This window comes from Chlamydotis macqueenii, chromosome 3 (genome assembly GCF_036417535.1).
Source record: "Chlamydotis macqueenii isolate bChlMac1 chromosome 3, bChlMac1.mat, whole genome shotgun sequence".
NCBI lineage: Eukaryota > Metazoa > Chordata > Aves > Otidiformes > Otididae > Chlamydotis > Chlamydotis macqueenii.
The window spans coordinates 1,369,190-1,384,426 of record NC_141558.1 but is presented as its reverse complement, the minus strand read 5'-3'; the positions used below and the strand labels follow the sequence as shown (position 1 = coordinate 1,384,426).

General features: G+C 54.8%; 1 protein-coding gene across 1 annotated transcript; it reads left to right on the top strand.

The window, feature by feature from the left end:
- Positions 1–1,186: 1,186 nt before the first annotated feature.
- LOC104483213 (fibrinogen-like protein 1) lies at positions 1,187–12,424 on the top strand. Its single transcript, XM_086745880.1, has 6 exons — positions 1,187–1,561; positions 5,663–5,885; positions 8,173–8,310; positions 9,686–9,902; positions 11,094–11,289; positions 12,278–12,424. Exons 1-6 carry the CDS (start codon positions 1,187–1,189, stop codon positions 12,422–12,424), a joined length of 1,296 nt encoding a protein of 431 aa, XP_086602006.1.
- The last annotated feature ends 2,813 nt before the right edge of the window (positions 12,425–15,237 follow it).

Sequence of the window (15,237 nt, the reverse complement as noted above, 5' to 3'; positions counted from 1 at the left end):
TCCCCTAAATCGCACCGCGCTCCTCACGGCCGGTCGATGGTAGCTGCTCTCTGCTCTTGCTGCTGGAGAGCCTGGCCAGGACTCCTGAAGGTACGTTGGAAGCTGGGACACTGCTTGCTGGGAGCTGGGGTGCTACTGGGGAGATGTAGCATCCCTCCCAGTTCCCTGTCCTCACTGGAGTGGGATGGGTTTTGGGCGGGAGAAACCCTGGGAGCAGACCCAGGACATGATGCCAGGGCTGGTAGCCCTGGTGTCAGGCAGGGATGGAAGGGCAGCTCTGGGTGCAAGGGGAGCCCGACTTCTCTGGATAAAAGGGACCAAGTTATGGGTTTGTCTAGCTTGGATGGTGACCTGGCCACCACCCCTTCATCCCCCCTTGGACCTGAGCCCACATGGGGCAATCAGCCCATGGCCAGGGTCCACCCAGATGGCCCCAGGGTGGCCTAACCCCACCCAAAGGTGGGTTGGTGGTCTGGGATGCCCACCCTTCACTTGATAACTCCATTTATAGTTACATTGGCCAAGAAAAAGGCGTCTGCAGGGGCATGGCGAGAGCTCAAAATCTGTGCCCTGTGTCTCTGGGCCGAGGAGATGGCTGGAGGGGGCTGGGAAAGGTGGGGGGAGCTGTCAGTTTGCTGCGGGTGGGCAGCACAGTGGGGACGGTCTGTTGCTCATCCTTCCTCTCCATCATCCATCTCCTTGCTCTGGTTCCCACTTCAGGGAGCAACGGCGTAGTGGGACGCCCTACCTGGAGGAGCCACATCCTTCCCATGCGTGGTCCTGCATGGGCAGAAAGCCCTGCCTGAGGGGCTGACCACCCCCAACCAGACCTCAGCACCCTCTGAGCCAACCAGCCAACCAGCTCTGCAGGAGGGGCAACGCGGACGGTGCAGCCGGTGGAGCCCGGCCAGGAGAGAGGAGGAGCTCCCACCAGAACTTGGTGACCACGGAGTGACAGCGGGGAGGATGTTCCACCGGGACAGGCAGGTTCCTTGCCTGCGGTGACCCCCTTGGTGGGAGCTCTGGGATCCCTACAGATGCTCTGCTCCCGTATAGCTGCCACCTCACCTGCCAGCTCTCCAGAGAAGACCCGGTGTTATGCCCTGGGGGTCTCCACCTTCCTCCCCAACGGTGTTTGACGATGAGGCACGTGGGGTCATCCCCGGGGACCACCCTCAGCTGCCTGATGGAGGGCAAACCAGCCGGGGCGGGTTTGCTATCCCTCATCCTCGCGGTTACGCTGAGCAGCCCCTCGCTGCAGAAATCCCTGCCCGTGCCGTACGAAGACCCCGAGGGTTCCCAGGAGGGCACGGGCCTGATCCAGTGCGGGGAGTACAGCAACCAGGTGCTGCCCAACGGCCGCTGTAAGATCGTGGCCACGCTGCCGCAGGGGGACGAGCAGCGATGCCCGGACATGTTTCGTTGCACCGATGAAGTGTCCTACTGGCTCCACGAGAACGAGGAGCGCAAGCAGCAGGTCCTGGAGCTGCGGGAGCTGATTTCGGAGCTACAGGAAGAGCTGAGGAACCACCGGCACCGCATCAAAGTCCTCGAGCTCCAGGTAAAGGGCTGCCCTTGCAGACTCCCTTCCCAAGGTTTTTAGATCCCAGCAGTTGCAGGGGGAGGACATGTGGTGAAGCGTGTGGTGGTGTTCTGACCGCAGGCTGGGGTACTCATTAAACCCCAACTGATCCTCCTGTGATGGCTCAGGAGCCTTCCAGGGCTGAACATCAGCCGCCAACACTTTGGCGTTTTCTCTCTGCCGTCTCCTCTGCCTTTGAGCCTGCCTAGGAGAGGATGGGTTGGCTGATCCCTCCCATCCCACACTAGAGTTTTGGCTGGCCCGTGAAGGATCACATCTCCATCAGCCGTGGCGGGGCATGAGGAGCCCTGACCTCCTGCCCACCCTTCCCACAGTCTCCTTTCTGGCTTTCATCCCACCCCCAGCTCCATTCACTGGCCCTGCATCTCGGTGTTTCACATTCATAATTATTTTTTTTTTTCCTAACTTTGTTTGGCACCTCTGAACTTCTCAGATGTTGGGCACCGCACCATGGTTTTACCCAGCAAACACCTGGCTTGGCCCGCGGTGGTGGCGAGCAGCAGCTTGCCCAGGGTTGTACCCAGGAACGGGGAGGGAGCAGGGTGTGTTTTTGCCGATTCCCAGGCCAGGTTGGCCGGGGCTCTGAGCAACCTGATCCGGTTGGAGATGTCCCTGCTCCTGGCAGGGGGGTTGGGCTGGGTGGCCTTGAACGCTCCCTTCCCACCCAAACCATTCTGGGATTTAATAGTTCTGTGTGAATTGGGATGGATTCTTGTGCTCAGGCAGACCCACTCGCTGCCCCCACCCAAGGTTCCTCCTCCCGTGTTGGCCCCTGTCCCCCATCCTACCTTCCCACCCACTTTCTTTCCCATTTTCTCCTTGCACTGGGACACGCTGGTGCAATAGGTCTTCAGTCTCCCGACTCCCCCCATTCATCCCCTGGTGACATTTCATGGAATCACTATGATGCTAAGTGCTGCTAGGACCTCTTGGACATCTGCTGGAGGATGGGATGAGTTGGGAGGGCTCATTTCTCCTCAAGGGAAATCCAGAGGGGCCGTTCTGAAGGAGATGTGTCTGCTTTGGGGTGCTGCTGGGCTCCTCACCCTACAAGGAGAGGAGAGGGACACAGGGGACACCCAAGTGCCCCGGAGCGGCCAGGTCCCAGGTCCTACCTGAATGTCTCAAAGTTTGTGCCTGGGGGACAGTGCCGACACCTGTGCAGCGCTCAGGAAGGGGACATGCTCTGAGATCTTTTGAGATCATTTGTGGAGAATTTCAGGCTTTGACTGGAAAAAGGCCCTGAGCAACCAGATCCAGCTTGGAAATGGGCCCTGCTTTCTGCAGGAGGGTGGGACCTCCAGCCTTTTTTTCCAACCTTGGTTGTTTTCCATGTGTCTGAAAAATAACGGGATGGGAGGCCCGGAAGAGGAAGGGAGAAAACAAAATCCGGAGAGTTTAGCTGATGGCAATGAGCGTGTCCTGGAAGAACCAGAGGAAGGAAGAGCAAGAAGCAAAGCTGAACGCTGCACGGGGAATTATGACGGAACAGAGGAGGCTGCTTGACTCCGTTCCTCGCCGGCTTCGGGACTCTCCCATAAGGAATTTTCCCACTGCGTTGGTCTGGCCGCTTCCCAACCCCTGTGCCCAGCCAGGGAAGCTGCTTTCCTCCCGCATCCCCCTCGCATCACCCAGGAGCGGTCTCAGCCCGGGTCGGTCTCCTCCACCTCCGTTCCTCCCGCCGAGGAGCCGTTGCTCCCTTAATCCACCTTCATAAACCAGCCTCCGGCTGCTGCTGGTTGGTCTCCCCGGAGGTCCGCCGTCATTTATTTCTGCAGGAGCCTGGCGTGGGCCCGTCTGACCAAGCAGAGACGTCTCTCTGAGTTCAGCATCCCAGGCTCTTCCAGGTCAAGGCTCCTCTGGGGCTGACGGGGACGCCCAAGTCAGGTCAGAGATGTTGACCCCATCTCTCTCGTACTTCCCTCCTTCCAGTGCTCCTTGGGAGGGAAAGGAACCCCCTCACCCAGCCCTCCCTGTGGATTTGCAGTCCCGTTGGATTTGCCCGCCTGGGGACACGGACAGGGTGTGGGACCCCGCTGTGCGAAAATACAGCCCCGGTCCCACCGGAGCAGAGGGATGCAGGGAAAGGGGAGAGCATCAGGTCACCGTCGCGCTGGTCCGGCTGTGCCAGTTTTAAGCATTATCAGGGAAAAATAAAAAAAAAAAATAAAGGTATCAACTGTGGAGGAGGGGATTGTCTGGGAGAAGGCATCACGGGGTTTACTCGGAGAGCTGCTGCGTGGGAGACGGGAGATGGAAGGAGCCTGCATCAGTCACGGCTCACAGAGCCGGTCGGGAGGACTGCTGATTGATGGCGGAGCCGGAGACGCTGCAGCCCTGGGAAGGAAAGCGCTGTGTCCTCACATGCCTTAATTCTCCCTTGGCTGCCCCTGCCTATCTAGCCGCTCCGGATTTTGGGATACGGGCAGGGTTGGTGGGCATTTAGCAGGGCCGTGCAGGCGATGCTGGAGCACTGGGAAGGATATTACAGAGCTGCCGTTAGTCACTGGTGTGATAACCCAGCAGCGGTGATGCCATCTCCTGGGAAAAGCAAGCCGAGATGCGTCCTGGCAGGAACGGGGACCGAGGTGTCCCGGGAGCAGCTGGGAGGGAGGAAAATGTGCTCTGGGCATGCAAACCCCTTCCAGCTGAAGGAAATCCCCCACCCTCAGCAGCACCGCGGCGGTTTTGCAGGGAGCGATGAGTCAAGGGCCAGATCCCTGTGTCCCAGGGGATGTTTAATAAGCCACAAACGTGCACAGACTCCTAAAAATCCGGATTTACCCCTGATGCTCTGGACAGGGAGGCGAGAAAATCAACCCGTTTATTTTCAGGGTCTTGGGGTGGCTCGTCAGCTCAAGGCAGTGATGTTGAGAGGGTGATGGAGGAAGAGACGTCCCCACTGGGGAACAGGGAAGGGCAGTGCTGGTGGAGAACCAGCGTCCTTCCAGTGCATTTGGGGGACCTGGGATTGCTGGAGCCTCAGGAGGGACTGGGGAGCACGGTGGAGGGCTGTGGCATTGCCTCCGGGACAGAGGTGGGGTTCCCGGGGATTTTGGAGGTGCTGTTTAAGGGCTGCTCTGCCACCTAATGGACAGGGAGCACTGAGCTGTCAGACTGGACATCAGGAATAATTTTTTACGCTGAGGGTGGTGGAGCACTGTCCCAGGTCGCCCAGAGAGGCGGTGGATGCCCCATCCCTGGAAACATTCCAGGCCAGGTTGGCCGGGGCTCTGAGCAACCTGATGTGGTTGGAGATGTCCCTGCTCCTGGCAGGGGGGTTGGGCTGGGTGGCCTTGAACGCTCCTTTCCCACCCAAACCCCTCTGTGGTTCTGTGAATGAGAGAGGCGAGGGTGACTGCGTGTCTGGGGCACATTCGGTGCGTGCCGGTGGGGCTCAGGGTGCCCATCTCCTGTGGGCATCGCCAGCCAGGTTGCACTCATATTTCACATGGGACCAGAGACTGGTCGTCCTAAAAACTAGCAGCTGGGTCATAAAAGGGGCTGGGGTCCTGTGTCACACCAGCTCCTTGCATAGCATGGACGCGGTCATCGCCATTCGCAGGACACCAGCCGTTGCCCGAGAAGCAGGAGGTGGCTCATCACACAACGTGTCGATAAGCTCCTTATAAAAAACGTCACATGGTTCCAGGGGAGACCGGACAATATTTTGGAAGGAAAACCCAACCGTGGTGGCATTGCTGACCACTTAGAAGCCAACATCCATGTTGCAACGAGTTGCAGCCTGGATGGCGTTTGGAGAGAAGCCCGGTGTGCTTGCCCTTGGCCTTGCAGCTGAAGTCTTGCCTGCGGCAGAGCTTGGCAATATCAGTCTGCCTGTAGCTCCCACGGTGGGCTGGGGGCTGGTACGGGGCTGTAGGGTGAGGGCGAGGGTGCAGGAACCATCCTTGGGGTCTTTGGCCTCCATCGGTGCATGCCGCAAGTCTTCTCTCTTTCTCCGCTGCCTGCTCTCTCCCTGGGGAGATTTTGGCTGTGCCCCCAGCTCCGTGTTGGTCCTCAGGCATCTCCTCCATCCCACCTTTCTCCCCTTGCCCGCAGAACGAGGAGGTGGCCGGCCGGAACCGCAGCCTGACCCAACGGGTGCAGGACCTGGAGCATCGGTACAGCGAGGCCAGCACCCTGCAGCACATCCAGGCCACCCTGCTCTACGACATGCAGGCGCAGATAAACAACATCTCCGTCCTGACCGACTGGGCCTGGAGGAACCCCACCTGCCTCGGCCCCGCCGAGATGAGGCTGCAGGAGGAGATGCACCATCCAGGTGATGGGGAGGTGCTGGGGCCATCTGGGAGGGGATGCTTTGCCCTTACGGCCTCTCTTGAGGGGTGCTGGAGGGACAGGCTGAGGGAAAAAGACTTTAAATCCCCTTTGCATTGGCCAGGATGGTGTGAGGTGCTCGCAGGGACCACCTTGCGCTCTGATGGCCAGGTTGGCATCCATCCCACCATCACCCTACCTGCAGTCAGCTGCACGAGCCTTCATCCCAGCTCCTGGGACGGGTTTTCTATCATAAAAAACCCAGATCTTCTTTCTTTCAAAAATTCACAGCATGAAATTAGGGCTTTGGTGAAACTCTTCAACTCCGAAAGCCGACTATTTCCTGTTATTCTTCACACGCTCTTTTTTTTTAAATGAACGCATTTGAACTTTTGCCAGGTTTTTGGTTGTTTTCCTTGTTAGTCCCTGGAATATTTTATTTGGTTTTTAGCAAACGTGGGAACTTTCAATCAAAGAATTTAAGGTTCAGATTGACTAAACCTGTTTTCTGCCAAGGAGCCTACTGCTGTGAAACATTTTGACGAGGGACTTCCATAGCCAGGATCTGCAAAGCTCAACCTCGAGGTGCTGGAAGGGAAACTGAGTTGCTTTTGTAACCCGTTCGAGTCTCTGAGTCCGTGGCAAGAGGGTGGTGGCGTGCCCCAAATCCCATCTCCCACAGCAGAAATCCAGAAGGACCATTGGAGAAGGAGGAAGAGACACTTCTCCTGGAGAGTCTTCCAGTCTTCCATGAACTATGATGGAAGGAGTCATAGAGATGACGTCTGTCTTCTCCGGCAAGGAGCGGGCTGGGTGGATGGCTCAGGCAGCACTGCTAACGGCTTTCTCCTGCCAACCTTGATCTGACCTGAGCTGGTGGTGTCTGGGGGGAGAAGCCGTGTTACTTCTCCTCTGAACCAAGTAGTCTAAGTCTTTTCCACCGCGCTCATTTAAAGCTCTTTTGGCCGTCCACGTCGTGGTGGGGGGAGCATAAACAGCTCCACCGGTACCTGCTTCCAGGTGCCCCTGAGTCCTCAGCAAGGAATGCCCTCTGCAAAGCCAGGATGCCAGATTTGATGTCTACACCCATGACCGCACCCGTGAGCCAGAGCTGGGATTCATCTCAATAACTTGATGGGACTGGGATGGTGACTTCTCTGGCCTGGAGAGTGCAGCCGGTTGATTTTGGGTGATTAACTTCAGGTGGGATCATGCTCTGCCTGCTGTCCTAGACGGTCGCTGGGTCTAGATTGCCTCTCACCAACCTCTGCTTGCTGCTCACAACTGGGATGTCCCCAATCTGTCACCAGCCTGCAGCCAAGGGACCTCCCAGCCACCGCGCTCTCCAGTTGGTGGGCTGGGATATTGCAACTCTTCATCCATCGTTCCTCCCTGGATTTAGTTTCCTGTTCATTGTCTGCCGGTCCTTTCTGTGTGCCTCATGGAAGGGCGATGTCCCATGCCTGCTTTCCACCCTCTCCCAGGCTCCTGCTTCTCCCAGTCATCCCAGTCTGGTATTTAGGCCACGTTGTGCTTCAGGCTGGTCTAGCTGCGTGTGTGAAAGGAAGAGGAGCTGCCTGTCTGAGCTGCCTTTGTGCCTTTCTTTCTAAGGATGGGATTCATCCCACCAGGAGGGCTCAGCTCACAGATGAAGATGCTTCACGTTGGGTGTCTACACACGTGTGTCCCCACGTGAGCTGGATATTTAAGATAATGAGGCAAACGATGCGTGGATGGAGAGCAATTCAACGTGGGCTTTCCACTGCCATGATGAGTGTCTCAGTTCAGCTGACACCTGGTGCCACCCAAAATACTCCGGAGCATCCAAGACATCCACATAACCCTGGCAGATACAAGGCGGGACCTACACAGGACTGAAAGGCAGAGCTGGTGATGGAAAAAAAAATGGAAAATTGAGTTGGAGACAGAGGGAAGCAGGGAGAGTGGCTCTTCTCTCCTCTCCCATGCAAAACTGGGATGAAGTGCCCTCTGCAGAAGCCTATCTCTGCACCAGGTGAAATAAGTCCCACCTGACACATCCCGGTTAAAAACATCTTTAGGTTCTCCAGAATTATTTTGGTGCCCTTTTCTTGTAAGACAAAACCCATAGCAGCAGTGTGGCAGAAGAAAAACCTTCCACTATCGTTCTTTCTCAATTAATAGGAGCTTTTTGGTGTTTTTTTTTTTTATTGTTTTGATATAATCTCATTGAAAAGTGTGCTGGTTTTGGTTGCGTGCCCCTTTCTCCACGCTGTGCGCTGAACGCCGTGTTTTTCTGCTTTCCCCCTCAGAGGCGAAGCACGGCAGGAACTGCCCCGTCGACTGCGCTTCCGTTTACTACAACGGGCTGCGGCGCTCTGGGATCTACAGCATCATGCCCTCGGTCGGGGGGATGCCCATCGAAGTGCTGTGTGAGATGGAGACCGAAGGTACTGCAAGAGGCACCTGCAGCATCTTCCAGCTGAGCTTTGGGTGGGATTTGTCCAAACTGAGAGCTGTGTCTCATCTGAGCCCTTTCTAAGTTCGTTTATAGTCGGGGAGAGCAGCATCTCTTCTCCAGGGACGGAGGACTCATCCTCTCTGCTGCCTATAGAAGGGATTTGGATGAATAGTTCAAACCAGACATTATGGCTGGGGTTTAATTGCCTAAATCGAGGCTTTTAGTGCTCCTTGAGGTGTCCTCATGCATCCGAGATATTTGCAAACACTAGTGGATACGAGGCAGGACTGAAGGAAGGAGAAGCCCTCCTGGAGTAGCAGTTGGTCACCGTAGGGTACCGGGAGCATCACCAGGTGGAAGAGGGCAACCACTAATTGTAGCTGTGCTGAAGTGAGGAGGGGGGAGGTAGATCCTGTCCCACAGCTGTTTCGGAGTCTAAATGAGGGAGGAGATGACCTCCCACTGTCTAAATATCTGTACGGAGCACACCACTGTCATCCCAAGGCAGAAGCTTACTAACAAAACCAGTTTGCGACGCCTGAGTTTTGGAAGAATAATGACGATCGTCAGGGAAATGGGGCAGTGGATTGTCAGTCCCCTGCCCCGTGGATCTGCTCCAGCCCAGGTAGATGTGTCACATCAACACATCCCGTGCTGGAGGTAAGGGTTCAGTTCCCTACATGTAGGCATCTACCGAACTGCAGCATCTACAGGTGATTGCAGCTTTGGGATGCACGTGCTCGTTAAGAAACAGGCTGTTCGGACAACGTGGTCTCTGTTATGTCATTACTATTATTTGCATGACCATCAACCCGGTCTTGGACACCGTAGAGTGACAGGCTGTACAGACAGCAAATAAAAAGATGGCCCCAGGCCCACCCCACCACCCCACCCCAAGCTTACGGTGTCGGAATAAAATGAGAGAGGATTTGGACAGATGGGAGAGCAGATGGAGACAGTGAGACAATGCCGGGAGAGCTCATGTGCCTCTGCGGTGCTGCAGGAACAGTACATAACAACCTCCAGACTCCAGGATCTCTGGTTTGTTCCGGTCCCCAAACATTTTCCTCCCAAAACTTACCATCTCTCTCTCATTTAAAACCACCTTAAGATCTGGAATGACCCTCTGACAGCCAGCAGGGAGACACTGTCATGAACTCGCCATCGTGAGGTGTGACAGGCATCACGTTTTATCCCCATGCAGCAACCAACATTGTGTTTTGCCAACTGGTAGAAAGAGACTTGCCAAGGAGACACCTTGTTGAGCTGCAGATGGATCCTCAGAGGTGACACCAGTCAGGGAACCGACTGGGACCCTTGGATGCTCCCTGGAGACTCCCATTTTATGTTATCTCTCCTGGCAGGTGGGGGCTGGACAGTCATCCAGAGGCGTCAGGATGGCTCAGTTGACTTCAACCGGACCTGGAACGAGTACAGGGAAGGCTTTGGGGACCTGAATGGCGAGTTCTGGCTGGGCAACGAGAACATCCACAAGATGACGAGCCAAGGGGACTACTCTTTGCGCATCGACCTGGAGGACTGGAACAACAAGCACAAGCACGCCTTCTACCAGGTCTTCAGGTAGAAAGTGGGATGGCGTTCCCTGGTTCTCGTAGACGCAACAGGTTCAATGTCAGGAGACCTTCAGGCATGGGAACCCTGTTGAGGCCAGAGCGACTCTGTCTAGAGAGCTTTTCAGGCTGGGCCCAGGCTGTCTATCCTTTCTTCTCCATCCAGGTTTGACCACCAATTTTTGCTCTGGGTTGAAGCCTGGGTGGGAGCTAGCGAACGTGTAGTGTCTTTTGGCCATGGCCAACATCCACAGCACCAGGAGAAGGGAGCTGTAGGACCCAATGGGCAGTCCCCAGCTGCTTAGGGGTATTTTTTCTGCCCAAAGTACTGAGCTCTATGTCAAAAATGGTTTTGAATCCTATGGTCTTGCTGGGCTCCAGCATCTCCATGGTTTAGAGTCATGTTTTGATTTTCACCCTCTCTACCAATGACTTACTCGCTGGGCCTGACGTAATGTCCTTCAGTGTCTTCCCTCCTCTGGTGTTTTATTTATCCATACGACATCAGCCGCACCCTTTCTTAATCAGAAGTGACCAAGTCTGTCTAGATTGTCCCAGATGCACTCCTTCCCGGTCTCTACTGGAAATGCTTGTGGGTGACTGTGGAGTAATCCACCACGGGAGGATGTCCAAGGGAGCACTGTATCTGATGGACACTCAAAGCTTGAGGGCTTCGAGTACACCCTAAATCTGCTGAAACCACTGGAAAAAAAAAAAAATCCCATTGCCTGAATGTGCCATGGAGCATCATCCACCAGCAAATGTGTGCTCTGAATGGTCACTCCAACTTTTCTCATCAGACGTCGTGCGCAATAGCAGTGACCTTCAGCCTTTGATATCCCAGGGGCCGATTACTAATTGGCTCAGCCTAGATGAAAGAGGGGATGCTTGTTACGCGGCGAGGAGGCAGCGCTGCGTAATTAGAGGGGCTGTCCTGCCGAAGCTGCCGCGGTCCTTTGTTGTGGTTTCAGAGTCACGGTTCAGCCCTACAACAAGAGCCTTGAGTCACGACAAAGTCACGCGCATCCCACAAAAGGGAGAAACGCAACATCTTTGGCTTCTAGAGGTGATGAATCATAGCAGGCAGCCTGACCAGAGCAGCCCAGTGATTGAGAGGTGTCCACACCAGGAATGCAGTGTCCGGGTGGGAAAGGAGACTCCAACACTCCCCATTAAATAATCCCGGCTTCCTTGCTTGCAGCATTGAAGACGAGGCAAATGACTACCGCCTGCATGTTGACGGGTTCAGCGGGACCGTGGAGGATTCCTTCGCCTGGTACCACAACAAGAGGAGCTTCAGCACACCCGACTCGGGGAACATCTGCGCCGAGATTTCCCATGGAGGCTGGTGGTACCACCAGTGTTTTTTCTCCAACCTCAACGGGGTGTACTACAAGGTGAGGTGGAGGGTCCAGAGGAGGCCACGCAGATGCTGAGAGGGCTGGAGCAGCTCTGCTGTGAGGCCAGGCTGAGAGAGCTGGGGCTGCTCAGCCTGGAGAAGAGGAGGCTCCGGGGAGAGCTGAGAGCGGCTCCCAGTGCCCAAAGGGGGCTGCAGGGAAGGTGGGGAGAGACTCTTCAGCAGGGCCTGCTGGGACAGGACGAGGGGTAACGGTTTCAAAATAGAGAGAGGGAGATTCAGACTGGGTATAAGGAAGGAATGTTTTACGCTGAGGGTGGTGGAGCACTGTCCCAGGTCGCCCAGAGAGGCGGTGGATGCCCCATCCCTGGAAACATTCCAGGCCAGGTTGGCCGGGGCTCTGAGCAACCTGATGTGGTTGGAGATGTCCCTGCTCCTTGCAGGGGGGTTGGGCTGGGTGGCCTTGAACACTCCCTTCCCACCCAAACCCTTCCATGATTCTATGATTCTATGATGAGGACGCAAGGTGCCTTTTCTCCAACCAGTGCTTTTCCTCCAGCCTCAGTGGAATGTCCTACAAGGAAAAATGAAGGAATGAGGATGCAGACGGACGCACATGAGGTCCAGGGCTGGGAGGAGGCTGTTGTTCCTCACTTCATAGCAGTCCTTCCTGGCTTGACCGGCCTCTTCCTTGCAGAGAGGGAACAAAATGAGTGCTGGGGGCCAGGGCAGTCCAGACGTTTCAGTGCCGTGGGCAAGGCACGAGTGTTGAGATACCTCTGCACGCTGGGGTGTGGGACCGCATGGTGGAAACTCGTGGTGTGGGTGACTCACACAGCCTGAGAGGGATGGATGCCAGCTCCACTGGGATCATCTGAAAAATGTCGGGCTTTACAGGCTCTCTCACCGCATCATCATTAAGCTTTTTGCTCCAGTGTTTCAGAGCAATTGGTTTTCCGATGCTCCCATCTGGATGAGGCTTCCGTGCGTTTCCCGTGCCTGACCATCCTTCTTTCTCTGCATCACAGGGCGGCCGATACTCCATCAAAAACCGCAAGGTCCTGGGACCGGACGGTATCGTGTGGTACTCGTGGAAGGACACAGACTACTACTCTCTGAAGAAGGTGGTCATGATGATTCGACCACGCACCTTCCGGCCCCACCTCTCCCCATGAAGGAGCCTGGGACGTTCTTCATTTCACCTCACCTTGAACGTGGGAACAGAAGGCTGGAAATAATTTGCTGTGAGCAAAAGCTGGTGCTGGAGATCTGGGAGGGACCGAGCCACCATGCCTGTTGCTGCCTGTTTGTTTTTGAAGGAATTGAACCAACATCAGAGGTGGCAAGACCTTCAACATGTGTTTGGGTGGTGAAAGCTCTCCTGAAAACGTGGAGGTGATCGCTGAGAAGGGCTTTGCAAAGACAAGCATGTGGTTTGCCGTTTCACTGGGTAGCAACAGGCCTTGGTGGGCTTGGGCATCCCCAAGGCTTGTGACTAAACCCAGATCCTGGCTTTGACCGGGTGATGGGAGCCAGCCACACGTTGAGGCTGGAGCTTATGTTGAATGGAGAAGTTGAGTGCTCTGGCTACCAACCCAATGGTGTTCTGGAGGAAAGCAAAGAACGATCCTGTATGTTTTCCGTATGGGATGAGATGGACCAATTCTTGTGCTGTAAGATGAGCGTCTCTCCGGTCTCGGCAGAGTTTCTTTGTTCACATCACACATTCGGTACAGAAGGTCCACCACCGTCACTCCAAGGATGTGCTAAGGTGGCTCCAAGGTGCTGGGGTGGCTCCAATGTGCTGAGATGGCCCTGAAGAAAGCCGGGAGAGCCAGCACGCATCACCCAGGGACGGCGTCACGGGCAAAAGAGGAGGAAGGTCTGCAGTGGCCCTTTCTTTCTCTGGCAGGGATTGTGTTACGCAGGTGGACATTAGCAAGCTGCGGTAATAACACTCCAAATGAAAAGATTTTAAAATAAGTAACGCTGAAGATTTTCCATTTTCCATTCCGTTTTCACCTCCCCATCCTTTCTCTGGCAAAGAACTTCTGATGAGTCTTCTGTCCACCCTACAAGTGGTCTGCAGCTATGCTCAGACATTATTTGAAGTCTTTTTTTACTGCCTTACTCTGGGTTCATCGTCACTGTCTTTCATTTTCGTTTTCGCTGCAGCAAGAGACCCTCCCCTTTCTCTGACTTTGCCTTCTCAAGGGATCAAGAGATGGAGGCTGGGACTTGGCCTCAGCCCTGTTTGTGTTTGGTGATGAATATTTAATTCGATTTCCTTTTTCCTGTTCCATGTGAGCAGAGGAGTTCAAAGAGGGTTCAGCGGAGGGGAAAGGCGGATACGTTAGAGACAAAGCACCGTTCCTCCCAACTACTCATCTCCTCCTTGATGGTTTCTGTAGCTTTTACACTGTTCTGGATTATATTTTTGCTGGAACCTCGCTTTTCATGGGCAAATCAAGCTGAAAGTTTACCGTCCGAGCATCCTACAAACTAATATCCCCAAGATTATAAATCAATGTTATTTTTTTTTCCCTCTGCTAGGTTTGCCGTGGTAGTCTCCCTTGAGTGGTGTTCCCAAGACGTATGGATGGTGTTTGGGAGTTGCAATTGTGCTGCTGTTGTCCCATCACTTGCCGTGAACATCTGGGCAATGCTGGTGGTGGGAGGAGAGCTCTCTTGCCTCATGGCAAGGGTCCGACCTTCCGTCTTCGGACCGCGGGCGCTCAAAAGGCCGTGATGGCCACCGGTTAAGCAATACCCTACTAAGAGATTAATAAATCACTGGAATAAGCGCCAGCCTAATTAACCAATGATCACATTATCATTATTAATCTACCATCTGATTTGTACATTGTTAAACACAGCGATCAAGGTATCACTGTTAAATCTTATCAATCACACTCTCCTACTGCTGAATTATTTTTACGAGCCCTCCCCCACCCAAAGCTCTTCATACTGGGGTACAAAGGCCTCCCTTTTTTCCCTTTTTACCCTCTTGCACTGAGTCGTTTGGACATAGCCCTCATGGAGAGTCCAACCCTGACGGAAAGTCCAGCAAGTCATCCAAAGGCATTCCATGCGGTTGGGTCACCAGGTCAGCCTCACCACCGTCTGTAGGCATCCTTTCTCTGAACACCGAAAGATCCCATCTTCCTGTGTAGAATAATTGCTGGTACCTCGCCCAAATTCATGATTTCTGAGAAAATACATAGGCAAGATGATGGACTGCAGGAAGGATGGCCAATGGTAGAACCATCCCTGCACGGTGTTGATGATGCACGAGCCAGGAAAAGTTCCCAGAGCCCGGCAGTGTGTTGGTGGCAGGAAGATTCACCTCTTCAGCTGGCATCCTGGAGGCATTTCCATGACGCTGCTTCCTAGGTGCTTTGATGTTATCATTGAATCCCAGAAGGATTTGGGTTGGAAGGGACCTTCAAAGCCCATCCAGTCCGACCCCCCTGCAAGGAGCAGGGACATCTCCAACCACATCAGGTTGCTCAGAGCCCCGGCCAACCTGGCCTGGAGACTCTGCCATTTGAGACTCGTGGGCTATCAGAGGCTGGCACATGGTGACATGGGACCAACAGGACACAGGGCCGTTTGGAACCAGGCGGGAAACTCTAGGAGCATCTCGAATGGCTCTGCACGGTGAGATGAAGGTGTTTGGTACCACAGCAAGGCTCAGAGCAGCCTGAATCTCATCACTGCCAGTCCCCACCATCTCCCGTGTATGGCCGCGCTAACCCAACAGCCCTGCGGACCCCCGCGCAGGGGGACACGCCATATTCCCGCTGCAGAGCAGCGCCTGGCTCAGCTTGCGCCTTGCTGGGGAAACTACTACGTGACCTGGCGTTGTTTCGGCTCACAGCTACCCAGGACAGAGGAAGGGCAGTTTTCATCTGACGTGTTAGGTCAACACAAGAACTTCTATCTGTGTGATAATCAGGACTCGGTGTAGAATCATAGAATGGTTAGA

What these genes read in the sequence shown, in the direction of transcription:
- LOC104483213 (XM_086745880.1), top strand. Translation starts at nt 1,187, where the DNA reads ATGGAGGGCAAACCAGCCGGGGCGGGTTTGCTATCCCTCATCCTCGCG. An exon ending in GTGTGAGATGGAGACCGAAG is followed by an intron (nt 8,311 to 9,685) that starts GTACTGCAAGAG and finishes CTCTCCTGGCAG; the next exon opens with GTGGGGGCTGGACAGTCATC. An exon ending in GCCTTCTACCAGGTCTTCAG is followed by an intron (nt 9,903 to 11,093) that starts GTAGAAAGTGGG and finishes CCTTGCTTGCAG; the next exon opens with CATTGAAGACGAGGCAAATG.